Genomic DNA, 15000 nt, shown 5'->3' on the forward strand with positions numbered 1-15000 from the left:
AACATCAAATGCCGTTTATGATTTATGCCTTGATTTCTTAGGCAGTAAGGAAAAGTGTATGAAGCGTGAGATGCCTCGTCGTCTAATAAGCGAGAAGGGAATTTTTATTTTTTAGATTTTAAAATTAGCTTTAAGCAATCTTCGCATTCGAAACTTCATTAGAAGACAGCTGAACTGAAGTATGTTTTTGAACAATCAAAAGTCATTGCATCTATGTGCTTAGAACCTTTGTTACAAGACACTCACAAACTTAACACAAAGGAATCAAACAGCAGCCGTTTGTGAATGCATTCCGTAGTGCGGCTGTTTTTGTAGTAAACACACGCGATTTTATTTTTGTCTGTGTCAGTAACGTACTACTTGACGAATGAGGTTCACCGACGACACAAATAGAACACGAATCCGACATTATTACCCGTATTTTTTAGAGAGAACAGTAGCAAAATTTCACTCAATCATGTTGTTAATTAGTCGGAGCCTTCCTACGATTTTTTGTATAGCCAATCAGGATTGTATGATAAATGGATGAGAGTTTCAAGTTACGGAGATGACTATCCAAACACTATTCTAATGATAATGTTTTTCCACAACGTAGTCTATTGTTTTAAATTACATCCTCGACCTGTTCAGATCAGTGTGTTCACTTGTTTTCTAACTTTGCTTTAAGTCTCCATTTCCCCATAACATACGTATTCCGATTCTTTGGTCAATTTTTTCGTTAAAACGTATAATAGTAGAATACTTTTCTTCTCATTTACTTTTAGCTTTGGGGAAAATCTGAATTGTTTTAATTCATTTTTTTATCATAAAATGACTGTAGCAAAAAGATATTCTTCGGGACTTAGATACATTTCCGTTTAAATTCAACGTTGCCGGTGTGGGTTGAGTAATATCACGAAAATTCTCGCCACAACCTAATTAAGAAGGCTCGAAAGGGTTTCAACACTTAGAAGACACTCTCTTTAGCCACTACAACACTGTATCACGTAACAGCAATGTTATAGTACCATATCAAACACAAACAATCTTGGCAACGGGAAAGCTTAGAAAAAATGCCCTCTATTTTGGATTTAGTTGCTCATATCTCAAAAACAAATAAGTATTCTGTGCAGCAGATTCAAAGCCACCTTTAAGAAATCACAGAATTAAAGTGATTCTGAATCCGCGTAAAAGAATTTTTTTAAATTTTGCAGAAAGTTCCATCTTGCCCTTTTAAGATATAAGCAACTTTGAGATATAAGCAACTAAAGCCAATATAAAGGGTGTTTTTACAGCAAATCAGTTGCCCGTTGCCACGGTGACATATTACGTCACAATAACGACGGCATCTTGTTCCGCAAAAATCCGTGTTTCATTTGGTACCACAATATTGCTAATAAATGACACAGTGTTGTAGTGCCGATCCTTCGAATAAGAGGGTTATGTGGAAGCGTTGAAACTGATTCGAGCCACCTTAAAAAAAAACCGGCTACCGAGAAGTTCGCTAGTGACCGGTAGCTCAACCGTTACTAAAACCTCATACGCTATCATATACCTTCCTTTGGAATGGAAAAGGGGACAAAATTAAAAGAGATAGTATGGTTGGCGACTTCAACAAAGGAGGCCTCAAAATGATACATATTACATCCTTCAGTAAATCCTTAAAAGCCATATGGATAAAAAATATCTGGACAAAGAGAATAAAAGCAGGTGGAAGCTGTTTTTTTGACCTCGAGTTTGAGAACTTTGGAAGAGAAGCAGTTTTTACTGACAACCTCAATATTAAGGGTACAAAGAATTTTGTCAAGGTCAAGGATAGATTCATGCAGGAAGTTTTGACGACCTGAGGCCCGTTTCTCGAAAGTGCCGAAACTGAGCTATTCTGGCCCGAAAAGCCATTTGTGAACCTGCCAACCGCTTGTTCAGGAAAGCCGATCTTCTAACATGTTTTCAAGGAAACAAAAAGCAAACTGACTGCAAAATTTGTCAACGTAAATTCTCTCCGTTCATGAGATACAGAGGGAATTGTGACACCCGAAAATGGCTCGTGAAGTTTCGGGACTTTCGAGAAACAGGCCACTGGGCCGAAGTTAATTTTGAAGATAGAATAACGTCCGTCTCGGCCAGAGCCTATAGAATAATTCACTGATTAGAATTGGTACTTGCCCTGTCTTTTACTCTGAATGGAATAGTAAAGGTATTGTAAAGGTAAAACATTTGAAAGATGATCATGATAACGTCTCATTTCCCCTCAGAATAGCTAGGTACAAAATTAAAATTCGCCCCCTCGAGTATTGTGGGTTACTCTCAGCACTCAACCATATATGGAAATCACACAAGCACAACTTTGTTGTGAATGACTTTGGTAAAGATAGTTTTTCGGCTAAAATACGTAGCGTCAAAAAAGCTAGCCAACTCGTATACGTTGAAATAATCTTTTTTTAAATATACCTGCTACTCAGGCTATAAATTAGTGGCGGGACGACATATAACAGGTGATAGCATTAACTTGCCTGAAACGTATCAATTGGCTTCCAAACGCACTACAAGAACTAGGCTCATGGAATTCCAGTTTAAACTTTTGCATAGGCGAATGGCAACCAATGATTTCCTATGTAAAATTGTAATAAAAGATGACTTCAACCGCTGTTTCTGCGAGCGGGAACCGAAAAGCCTCAGTCACTTGTTCTGGTTTTGTTACTAAGCAACCCGCTGATGGACCTCCTTAATGCATCGACTTAGCTTATTCCAAAGAGTTCCAGAGCCTACCAACGAAACGTCTCCACTGCCTTAGGATTGGTAATTATAAAACACATTTTTGCCTCCTGTCAACCAGATATTATATATGGCTTTGCAAAAACAAAAAGGATGCACCCAAGCTACAAGGATTTGTGCTACATGATATCTTAAGATGATTTATGATATCGAAAGAAAAGCTGTCGCCTCACAAAAAAGTGAAAAGACTTGTTTTAGCTGCATCTTATCCACCTTCCTTGTTTCCCCGGATCTCCATCCTCTCTCTTGCCGCTTTTGATCCGAGTCCCGTGACTGAACTAATCTTCAGTGGCCCTTGCTTCTCTACTTTTGCTGCTAAATACTGTAAGCACGTAGATATGTGTGTATGGGTGTATGTAGGTGTGTGTTTGCGTGTAGGTATAAAAGGATGTATTGTAAGAATGTATTTTAGTAAGCCTAGGTGCCGCTCTACTCTGTCAATATATGTTTGCAAAAACGTAATCCTTCCTTGTACTTGTACATGTTCATTGCCGTGACATTAACATCTTCAGTTCCCACGGCCTGCTCCCATCTGACCTTGTAGCTCAGTCGGTAGAGCGGCTGTGATCTCAGTAACCCGAAGGTCGTGGGTTCAATTCCCACCCTGGTCAGAGATTTTTCTCTGTCCTTGTGTGGGCCCATTTCCATTAGTAGGGCTAACGCTCACATGGTTCATATGCGGTTGAAAACTAGCACTTCACATAAAAATAAGCCTCGCACCTGGATGTACGTAACAAGGTAATGCAATATAGTTTGTTTATAATTTAAAAAATAAAATAAATCAGTAAAACCTCATGCAAAAACTGCAAGACTTATGACTTGTTCAGGTGTGGGTCTTATGTACTGGGTCTTTGACTGGCTGAGAGAGAGACAAACAGAGAGTATATGCGCATGGGGAGTTCAGTCTTAACGTGACACTCAGGTTAAATATAGATAAGCAAAGAAAACAATGCTGCAAAGTGCTACGAGCAGATTGAAGACTTGCCTTTAATATAAGCACATGATCCCTTTTATTCGTGTGGAATGAAAGCTGTACTTTTTTTTGCCACTTTTGTCCTGAAAGCTGTGACCTAATTAGATGCACGCCCAATTTTGACATCCGACGCGAAGTGTCCCTTTAAGTCTAAGCAATTGCTACCTATTTTCAGCAATAAAGTAAAGGTAACGGTCAGCGTTATTTTAAGCTTTGGGTAAATGCAGCAGTTAATCTTTATTTAAAGAGCAGCATTTGGGGGACACTTCGTGACGTTTTTTGGTTGTATTCCGCGCCATGAGTGATGTTGAAGTTGGGGAGACTGAGAGCAAGGGGACACTTCGTGACGCTTATTGAAATCCGCCTCCATCTAGTTAGGGGCATGGCAAACTGAATGGGGTGACGACGTTGTTTCAGCAAATTTGCAAAATTGACTCAGCAACTGATTGAAGAAGCAAGTCTGGTAGTACTTCTGATGTTAAATGGATTTCTGATATTTCCGGGGAGAAGATAAAAGGGATAAACTCAAGATAAAGAAAAGGAGATGATTTATAAATATATCTTGTTCGCAATTCTGTGCTTCTCTTTATACCTTGAGAGATACGTCTCTCGAGCAAATATAGTGTCGGAAAAGTGTATATAAATTCCAACAAGGGAGGAGTTACTGAAAGGCCACAATTAGTCTTTTTAGTCTTGCTCTCGCCAACGTGCCCCTCCAATGTACAATTTCTCTCTAGAGCCTGTGTTAAATCTTCACTACACGTATGTTACAGCAAATCCAACTGTTTCATCCCGTGTTTTAATTGTAGATGTTACTGCTGTATGTGGATACCATTTATATTGGATGGTCTTAAGAACGTCATACACACCTGTCCAAAGTGCGAAGCGAAGCTTGGTGAATACACTCGGTTTAGAATGGATCGCATCTGGAAGAAAAAGAAGAAACACAGACAAGCGCAGCACAATTATACCAGGGGATAGAACAAGAGAATCCGCGGAAATCATTTGTCACTTGGTCTGGTTAGTTTCCGGATGTGTGCTATCGTTAGTGGAACAGAACTGTACCTTTACAGGAAACAACTGATTGGAATTGAGTAGAGAAAACTTTCAATGAAATGAAAACTACATAAACGAAATAAATGACGATTTTTTGTCTCTCACTCAAGCTTGTGATCACAAATTATGAACAAGAAGCTACCTTCCCTAGTTCGTCGAGAGTGTGCTTCTATCTCGAAATCTCTTGGTTTTTTATAAGTCAACTAAATCTGATTTCATAAAAGATAATGTAAAACAAAAGGCAGAACCTGGCCTAGAGCGTTTTCCCTTTTTACAAAAAGCAATGTTGGAACTCATCATTTTAACCAACGGAATGATATCTGAAATGAAGCATAACTGCGAGGAACATAGCTTCACTTGACTTCATTATTTTAAAGAGCCCCCCCCCATCCTCCTCGCAGCTGGAAGCTACTAGTTAAAGCCTTGCCAGAAACAGGAGGACACTCTACAAGACCAAAAAAGGTGTATTAAGGTCTCATCCTTAGATTTGCAGAAAATGTAGATTTCATCCTCTTTAAATCTTATTTTTTTACAAAGTCGTTTGTTGCTAGTCTTCTGTGCAGTAATCTAAACTGAAAAGATGATTAATTAGCTCACAATCCGCAACCCATTTACTCTGACTTCTGTTAGGATGGGTCTTTTTTGCGACGCGTTTCTTGTAAACTTGAAGGCTTTTCTGTTTGTAAGAATTTCTATAGAACGTTCTTGAAGACTGTGTTGTTGGGCAGCAGCAGCAGCTTTGTGCTGGCTATTTGGACAGATTTAATCGCCGATATGAGCCCGTGAAAAAACGAAGTTTGTATCTACATCAAAACGTTCTTTGAATTCAGAAAAAGAGAGAAAATTCATTTTTTAAATAGTCTTTCGTCAAGTTTGCAACTGTTTGAATATATTTGCACAACACTTTTTTTATCAATTCTTATGAAAGAGTTGTGTCACAAACTCATGGAACGGAAGTGGTCGTTGGATTTAACATTTGGTTCGTAACTTATTTCAGACCATATTTCCAAAATTTCCTTCATAAAAGGGTCCGACGAGATAATACCGGTCAAGTCATTTTTGTTATGATTTCCTTTGAAAACAGCGGGCCCACCAAGATGCTGTAGTTTAGAATTAAAAATTATTGGTTTGTGAAATCAAGGCGTGCATACGGCTAGAGCTACTGAAATTTAAATTGACCAATTAGAATTCGACGAGCGGGAAAAACTGTGCTATCCGACCTAAAGTCAATTGTTCGCGATTCAAGGAACAGAAAACCGTTTAATTTAAAAGGTTCTTGTGGCAACTTTTCTGTCACCAAACTTTGGTGCCAAAACTGGGTTGCCGTCGAGTGGTGATTGGAACGTCAGCTGTTGTGCTTAGGGTGTTATTAGTGCTTTTTCTAACTATTTTAAGACGAATTCAGTATGATATTTTCAAGAAGACGTCAAGACTGCATTGATGATGTACTTATTTGCGTTAACTTCGCGAAAAAAGACTTTGGTAGATCGACAACAACGTCGTTTGCGCACAGAGATGCACCGTTTTCGATGAAAGGGAAAACGATTGACAGGATAGCACAGCTTTGACTGCCGCGCGCACTGTGGGCGCGGATTCCGTATGCGAGGAGGTTGAGAGCCTTGTTGAAGGATTTTATGTCAATCATCCTTAACCCGCTATTCGAATAATCACTGATCATTATAGTTCGTTTGATTTTGTCCCTCTTGCCGCTCCACAGAAAATTAAAAAGAGATTATCGATTTTTTCGAGGACACGATGATTGATGATTTAATTGACTAATAATATAAGTTAACGTAATGCAAGCGTTCAGATTGTACTCCAACAATGACAGTCCTGATGCATCCAAAGTGTGAGCTACATAAACGAAAGCAAAACTGAGCGAAAGTTTGCAAACAAACTACTACCATGAATGAAGGGGTAGTTTCTAAAGAAACTGTGGTGCTGCGTCGGTGGGGAAGTAGTATACAAAAATTTGGTTTTATCAACGGAGTTAATAATGTAAATTGGCCACCGTACAGAGATTCTAAAAGCTAAATCTCTGTACGGTGGCCAATTTACATTATCAACTCCGTTGATAAAACCAAATTTTTGTAAACTACTGCCATACCTAGGCCAGAGCCGTGATTTAATTTAAGTTCCCAGTAGGCAAAAATGTCGGTAGGTAAACAGGTTCATACCTGAACCGCTGACTCAAAAGACCGCATGTCTAACAGCGACGAACTACATACTTTACAAGATGCCTAGAAAACTAAATGAATGGGCAACTTTCACGATGGTGTCTTTTGACAACAACTACCAGAATAGCCCTTATTCACGATAGCCGCCACGTTGGTTTTCAAATTTTCATGCAAATTAGCCATGTGTTATGCTGGGGGGGGGGGAAACATTGGAATAAAGGCAAATTGCGGAAAATCGTTTCGTCGAAATATTGAATTAACATTGCTAAAAGTACATTTTAGAATTTAGAATTAAGTACCTTTTATAATAATTTTATATCTTTTGATTGCCTCCGACATTTTGACTTTCTACTTTCGTTTTCTGCTAATTTTTCAGTAAAAAAAATCGAAGTAACTTGTGTAAGCATTCTATTTTACTACTTATGGGATAAAAATTTAATGAACATGAAACAAATCATCTGTGTGGCTAAGATGTTCGTTATTACCTCTCGAACTTGTGTTGTTTGCCCCCCTCAGAAGTGTGTAGCTAATTTGCATGATAATAGCAAATGCAACATGGCGGCTATCGTGAATAAGGTCTATTCAGTTTGATTTTCTTTTCCTATTTAAATTTTGTATTCCCAGTGCGGTAAAAATAACAATAGCTCTAAGTAGCATGAGACAAGCAAAACCTGAAGGATTCTGGTACTTGTAGTCAAATGGCGTCATCATGCAAATGTCCTACTGTCGCCACTTTAATCGGACTATCCCCAGTCCCCACAGCTCTTGTTCAATGGTCACTCAAACGCCAGAAATTCAATGCTATTTCCGCTCATGCCAAGAATGGAATAAGTCATAAAAGAACAGCTAGCAATAGCAAGCAAAGGCTTTAATTTCTTGTTTCCTCATTCACTTCCACTCCACATCCTTAATACCAAAAGGTTTTTGCTTTTACCAGATAATATGCGCTTGAATAGTACTGCCGAAAGAGAAAAATGGTTTTATTTTCACTGATTAAGGTCAAACCAGTTTCAGAAAGTGGAGGAAATGCCTTGTTAGAAGGATCGACTCTACAACACTGTTTCGCGTAACCCGCAATGTTATGGTACCAAATGAAACACTAATAATTGCTTAACAAGATGCACTACTCCATTACTGTGACTAAGATCACCATGGTAACAAAAGAACCAACTAAAAACGCCCTATATTTTGTATTTAAACGCTTATTTCTCAGGAACAAACTTGGTGACCACCAATTTTATTGCTGGAGAGTGATTGACAGGCTAAGGTAACTCTCTCTGTAAAGTTTAAAAAATATATCTTTAGCGACTTCAGAGCCACCTTAAAATTTCCAATTGTGATGGTGGCTGTGCGTCTGCTGCAGAGAAAGAGCGGAGAGTTTCCTCTGAGCCTTCTAACCACCTTCCAGCAATAAAAAATTGGGGTCGCCGAAGTCGTTTTTGTGATATAGAGTATTTCACTCACGTGATCAGTAACCTTGTTTTAATGTTTACATGACGAGAGAGTTCAATTCCCAGAGGATTAGTTGGGTACACCAACATGACCGCCGTTCCATTGTTTAGGAACATCAACATGGCTGCCGTGACGTCACGTGCAAACACTCTATGAGTGCTTAGAAAACAGTCCTAAGAAAATACGCGCGCTGGTTGGTTAAAAATCGTGTTTCTATAACTCGATGGAGGCACAGAACTAGTACGAGCTATTGATGTAGTGATGGCGCGAGCAAAGAGAATTTACATTTTGATAATTAGAGTTAACAAGTTGTTTTCCTTTTTCTCGAAAAAGCTGTGGAAACACTCGCCTGCGTTCCCACAGCATTTCTCCTTCTCCCAAACTTTCACTGTACGTGTTTTCTATTTCTTAATTAAACACTACATACATGTCGCCATGCTGACATATTTCGTCACATTAATGAGTGCACATGCATCTTGTTTAAAACTTTCATTGGTGTTTCATTTTTTACCCATGACAATTGTTACACCAAACACTGTTTTAGAGTTGATCCTTCTAAATAGTAAACTTTGCGGAAAGTGTTAAAACTGGTCTGAGCCTCCTTAGAGCGAGTTTCAATGGAACGTCGTAAAACCAAAACCAAAGTAATTACTTTGGCTAATCAAAAAGGAAGGAGACAATCCAGTACACCAATCAAAACTCGAAGTAATAACACGTACCCTACACAAAGCGCGGGAAAATGTGCACGCGCGAGCCACGATTGGTTTTGGTTTCACTTCTGATTGGTTGAAAAAGAGAAAGAACTTTGAACCAATCAATGAGTGAAGTAATGCAAAGCCAAGAAATTCGCTAATTAATTTCGACACTCAATTGAAAACCGCTCTATTAAGTTTGAGGGACTCGGAAAGCATTAATGAAGTGCCTTGTCAGAAAACAAACGAGGTAATTAATCGGGATAAGGCCTTTCCCGATTGCGCTGTAAAAACTGCAAAAATTTGCTTCAAAATGACATAAAAAGAGCTCAACATTGCTAGAATTTTAATCAGATTTTAGCATCTGAGAGATCCTCACGAAGACCGCATGAAATATTTGATATCAGGAATTTTTAGTAGAAATTAATACCTGATAACGTCTGATAATGCTAATCCCATTTCCCTAAAGGACGTTTTGTCTCTTATTTGCGTTCTTTTCTTTATTGAAAGAAAAATACGCCTGATTGCAGGTTAGGTCAATCCCAGCTCCCATTTTACCCCTTCGTGACCCTCATAAAAGAATCACGGTTTGCTGAAAACTGTTCTTCGAGGGAAACTGTTGCTCTGAACGTGCTCAGAATACGAAGAAAGCGCTCAAATGTTTCCAAGAATGTGAAAAAGTCCATGAGCCAGAGGCTGAAAATCAGGCTTATGAGTACGCACGTGGGGGAAAAACTTCGTGGAAACTTAGCTTTCCACGGAACTTGATACATTTTCGTTGGGTACCTCTCAACAGTTACGCATCAGTGCAATTTCAAAATTCAGTACATCATAGTAGTATACGTTTCATTTTAAACAGCAAACTAGCCTGTTTTAATCACTGCCTTTATAACTTAAGCAATAAAAATCTGTTTTACACAATTTGCAACTTGTTTTTTACAGGCAAGAGTGAAAATCTAAATTAGGCTCCGCCATTTTGATGACGTCAGATACTTCCCGACCCTTACATCAAGGAAACAAAGGTGACTTTTTTAAAAAATTTACAGCCCATGTATCAGTTTCAAAGACATTTACATAACATCCCCAAATTACAGCTGTCGGTACACTTCAGTCCATTCACCTGGAATTTTGCACGATCTCGTACAGTTGCATGACAATAACTGCACACTGAATGAAGGGGTAGTTTCTAAAGAAACTGTGGTGCTGCGTCGGTGGGGAAGTAGTATACAAAAATTTGGTATTATCAACGGAGTTGATAATGTAAATTGGCCACCGTACAGAGATTCTGAAAGCTGACGTTTCGAGCGTTAGCCCTTCGTCAGAGCGAATCGAGGGATTATGGGTTACGTGTAGTTTTTATAGTAGAGTAGGAGCTACGCTATTGGTGGTAACATGGCAACGTGAAAAATAGGAATATATTAGTTAAATGAAAAGCGTTCGTTAATACCGTGAGGATTAAGGGTGCCGATTTGGAAGATGAACTTTTGTTCCAGATTTTTGCGGCTTTCCGTGGTACCTAGATGTAGGGAAAGGCCGCAGATAGCCATGTGTTTTTTGGAGTGGTTAGGCAGATTAAAATGGCGAGCGACTGGCTTGGATGCATCCTTGTCATTCTTCTCAACATCGCGAAGGTGTTCGCGGAATCGGTCACCTAGTCGTCTACCTGTCTCACCAATGTATAATTTATTGCATAACGTGCAGGTTATGCAATAAATGACATTTGCGGAGGTACATGTGAAACGATCGGTGATCTTAACAGATCGTTTAGGTCCCGTTATCTTGCTAGTGTTAACAATGAAAAGACAAGTTTTGCATCGTGAGCGCGCGCATTTGAAAGTGCCGGGTTGCTCGTTAGTTTTGAGCGCGCTTCTAACTAAAAAGTTGCCTACATTTTTGTCGCGTTTGAATGAAATAAGTGGAGGTTGCGAAAAGATTCTTCCAGTCTCGGGCTCATTTTGGAGTAATTTAAAATTACTAAGAATGATGCTTTTGACTGCGTGATTATGAGGATGGAAAGTGAGGGTGAATGGAATTCTGTCATTCTTATCTTTTTGTGACGTTTGTAGTGATGACTGTCGATCAAATTGTTGGGCGCGATGATGGCCCGCTTTGACCACAGAGACAGGATAGCCACGTTTTTCGAAGAACTGGCACATCTCCTCTGATTTGCTGGAAAAATCGGAGTCATCACTACATAGACGTCGAAGTCTAAGAAATTGAGAATAAGGGATGGAGTTCTTGACATGTGATGGATGTGACGATGAATACAACAAATAACTGTGTGAATCCGTAGGTTTGTAGTGCACACTAGTACATAGCACGTTGCCTCTAATAGAAACTTTGATATCTAGAAAAGCCAATGAAGTTTCCGAAATTTCCCAGGTATATTTAAGAGCCGGATGAAAAGAGTTGACGGAGGTTATAAATTGATCGAGTTCTTCTCTGCTGGATGAAATAGCGCCGATGCAGTCGTCGATGTAACGGCCGTAGAGTTCAGGTTTGGGGCCGTTGTACTGATTAAAAATTGGTGTTCAACATATCCTACAAAAAGATTGGCATAGCTAGGTCCCATTCTTGTGCCCATCGCTACACCATTAATTTGTTTGTAATAGTTGCCGGCGAATGAAAAACAATTAAGCGTTAAAACTAGTTCGGCAAGGCGGAGGAGCGTTTCCGAGCTAGGTTCTTTGACAGTGCGTTGATCGAAAAAGTGTTTAAGTGCTTGAAGACCTTCGCTATTAGGAATGACTGTGTATAGAGATGTAATGTCCATGGTGAAAATAAGTTTGTCTTGACCGGAGAAATTGAAATCGCGGAAAATTTGTAGTGCGTGTGTACTGTCTTTAATGTATGATGGCAAAGATTTGACGATAGGCGTCATAATCCTGTCTAAGTAGCTAGAAATGAGTTCGGTGGGGCAACTACAGGCAGAAACGATAGGGCGACCTGGGTTGTTGGGTTTGTGAATTTTAGGCAAGAAGTAAATGCACGAAGTTCTAGGGGTGTTGATGATGAGATTAGTGGCAGTGTCCGGTAATTCTTGATTAACTATAAGATTTTGAATGGTGTCTTTGACAACTTTTTGATTTTTGGAAGTGAGATCTTTAGGGATTTTGGCATAAAACGAGGTATCCGAAAGTTGCCGCAAAGCTTCTTTTTGGTAAAGGTCGGACCGCCAAACAACTACCGCGCCGCCTTTGTCGGCCGATTTGACAACTATGTCGTTGCGTTTACTAAGATTTTTAAGCGCCGCCCACTCTTCCGAGGAAAGGTTGGAAAATTTAGTGTTGCGATTGAATTTAAGTTTGTGAATGTCGTGACGGCATTTTTTGGTGAAAAAATCTAAAGAGGCAAATTGGGCAAACACTAAATTTTCCAACCTTTCCTCGGAAGAGTGGGCGGCGCTTAAAAATCTTAGTAAACGCAACGACATAGTTGTCAAATCGGCCGACAAAGGCGGCGCGGTAGTTGTTTGGCGGTCCGACCTTTACCAAAAAGAAGCTTTGCGGCAACTTTCGGATACCTCGTTTTATGCCAAAATCCCTAAAGATCTCACTTCCAAAAATCAAAAAGTTGTCAAAGACACCATTCAAAATCTTATAGTTAATCAAGAATTACCGGACACTGCCACTAATCTCATCATCAACACCCCTAGAACTTCGTGCATTTACTTCTTGCCTAAAATTCACAAACCCAACAACCCAGGTCGCCCTATCGTTTCTGCCTGTAGTTGCCCCACCGAACTCATTTCTAGCTACTTAGACAGGATTATGACGCCTATCGTCAAATCTTTGCCATCATACATTAAAGACAGTACACACGCACTACAAATTTTCCGCGATTTCAATTTCTCCGGTCAAGACAAACTTATTTTCACCATGGACATTACATCTCTATACACAGTCATTCCTAATAGCGAAGGTCTTCAAGCACTTAAACACTTTTTCGATCAACGCACTGTCAAAGAACCTAGCTCGGAAACGCTCCTCCGCCTTGCCGAACTAGTTTTAACGCTTAATTGTTTTTCATTCGCCGGCAACTATTACAAACAAATTAATGGTGTAGCGATGGGCACAAGAATGGGACCTAGCTATGCCAATCTTTTTGTAGGATATGTTGAACACCAATTTTTAATCAGTACAACGGCCCCAAACCTGAACTCTACGGCCGTTACATCGACGACTGCATCGGCGCTATTTCATCCAGCAGAGAAGAACTCGATCAATTTATAACCTCCGTCAACTCTTTTCATCCGGCTCTTAAATATACCTGGGAAATTTCGGAAACTTCATTGGCTTTTCTAGATATCAAAGTTTCTATTAGAGGCAACGTGCTATGTACTAGTGTGCACTACAAACCTACGGATTCACACAGTTATTTGTTGTATTCATCGTCACATCCATCACATGTCAAGAACTCCATCCCTTATTCTCAATTTCTTAGACTTCGACGTCTATGTAGTGATGACTCCGATTTTTCCAGCAAATCAGAGGAGATGTGCCAGTTCTTCGAAAAACGTGGCTATCCTGTCTCTGTGGTCAAAGCGGGCCATCATCGCGCCCAACAATTTGATCGACAGTCATCACTACAAACGTCACAAAAAGATAAGAATGACAGAATTCCATTCACCCTCACTTTCCATCCTCATAATCACGCAGTCAAAAGCATCATTCTTAGTAATTTTAAATTACTCCAAAATGATCCCGAGACTGGAAGAATCTTTTCGCAACCTCCACTTATTTCATTCAAACGCGACAAAAATGTAGGCAACTTTTTAGTTAGAAGCGCGCTCAAAACTAACGAGCAACCCGGCACTTTCAAATGCGCGCGCTCACGATGCAAAACTTGTCTTTTCATTGTTAACACTAGCAAGATAACGGGACCTAAACGATCTGTTAAGATCACCGATCGTTTCACATGTACCTCCGCAAATGTCATTTATTGCATAACCTGCACGTTATGCAATAAATTATACATTGGTGAGACAGGTAGACGACTAGGTGACCGATTCCGCGAACACCTTCGCGATGTTGAGAAGAATGACAAGGATGCATCCAAGCCAGTCGCTCGCCATTTTAATCTGCCTAACCACTCCAAAAAACACATGGCTATCTGCGGCCTTTCCCTACATCTAGGTACCACGGAAAGCCGCAAAAATCTGGAACAAAAGTTCATCTTCCAAATCGGCACCCTTAATCCTCAGGGTATTAACGAACGCTTTTCATTTAACTAATATATTCCTATTTTTCACGTTGCCATGTTACCACCAATAGCGTAGCTCCTACTCTACTATAAAAACTACACGTAACCCATAATCCCTCGATTCGCTCTGACGAAGGGCTAACGCTCGAAACGTCAGCTTTCAGAATCTCTGTACGGTGGCCAATTTACATTATCAACTCCGTTGATAATACCAAATTTTTGAATAACTGCACACTGCTTGAGGAACTGGATCCCAATCCAACCAATACAATAGTGGCATCCTCGTCTCGAAGAGGTGATTGTTAGCGCTGGGGATTCGGGAAGGATCTTGTATGTCTGTGTAGCCCGATCGTGGAGTGGCAGTCTCTGTTGCAGGTGGCGCAGATGTGCCTTGTGGAATCGCGTGCAGAGGCTGTGCGTTCTTTCCTCGCCGCTCTCTTGCATGTAGCCTGGACTCTAGCGTTCGCTTCCGCCTTTGAAACCTCCGATTTGACACTTTGCCGCCATGTATCTCGGTGTTTGGCGATGTCCTCCCATGCACTGGTGTCGATTAGTGCAGATCGCAAGTTTCGCTTGATGACGTCCTTGTAGCGCAGCAGCTGTCGACCCACGCGACGGACAGTTCTTCATAAAGGATTTCTCTTGGAAGGCGGTTAGGCTCCATGCGATGTGCATGGCTGAGCCATCGAAGGCG

General features: G+C 40.2%; 1 protein-coding gene across 1 annotated transcript in view; it reads left to right on the forward strand.

The window, feature by feature from the left end:
* Positions 1 to 6533, forward strand: part of LOC137990637 (LITAF domain-containing protein-like) — a 6963-nt gene extending 430 nt beyond the window's left edge. Inside the window, exon 2 of the mRNA XM_068835756.1 lies at positions 4537 to 6533. Coding sequence (XP_068691857.1) covers positions 4537 to 4708 — 172 coding nt within the window. The 3' untranslated portion in view covers positions 4709 to 6533. The remainder of the gene's footprint in view (positions 1 to 4536) is intronic.
* The last annotated feature ends 8467 nt before the right edge of the window (positions 6534 to 15000 follow it).

The sequence above is a fragment of the Montipora foliosa genome, chromosome 2 (genome assembly GCF_036669935.1).
Source record: "Montipora foliosa isolate CH-2021 chromosome 2, ASM3666993v2, whole genome shotgun sequence".
Lineage (NCBI taxonomy): Eukaryota > Metazoa > Cnidaria > Anthozoa > Scleractinia > Acroporidae > Montipora > Montipora foliosa.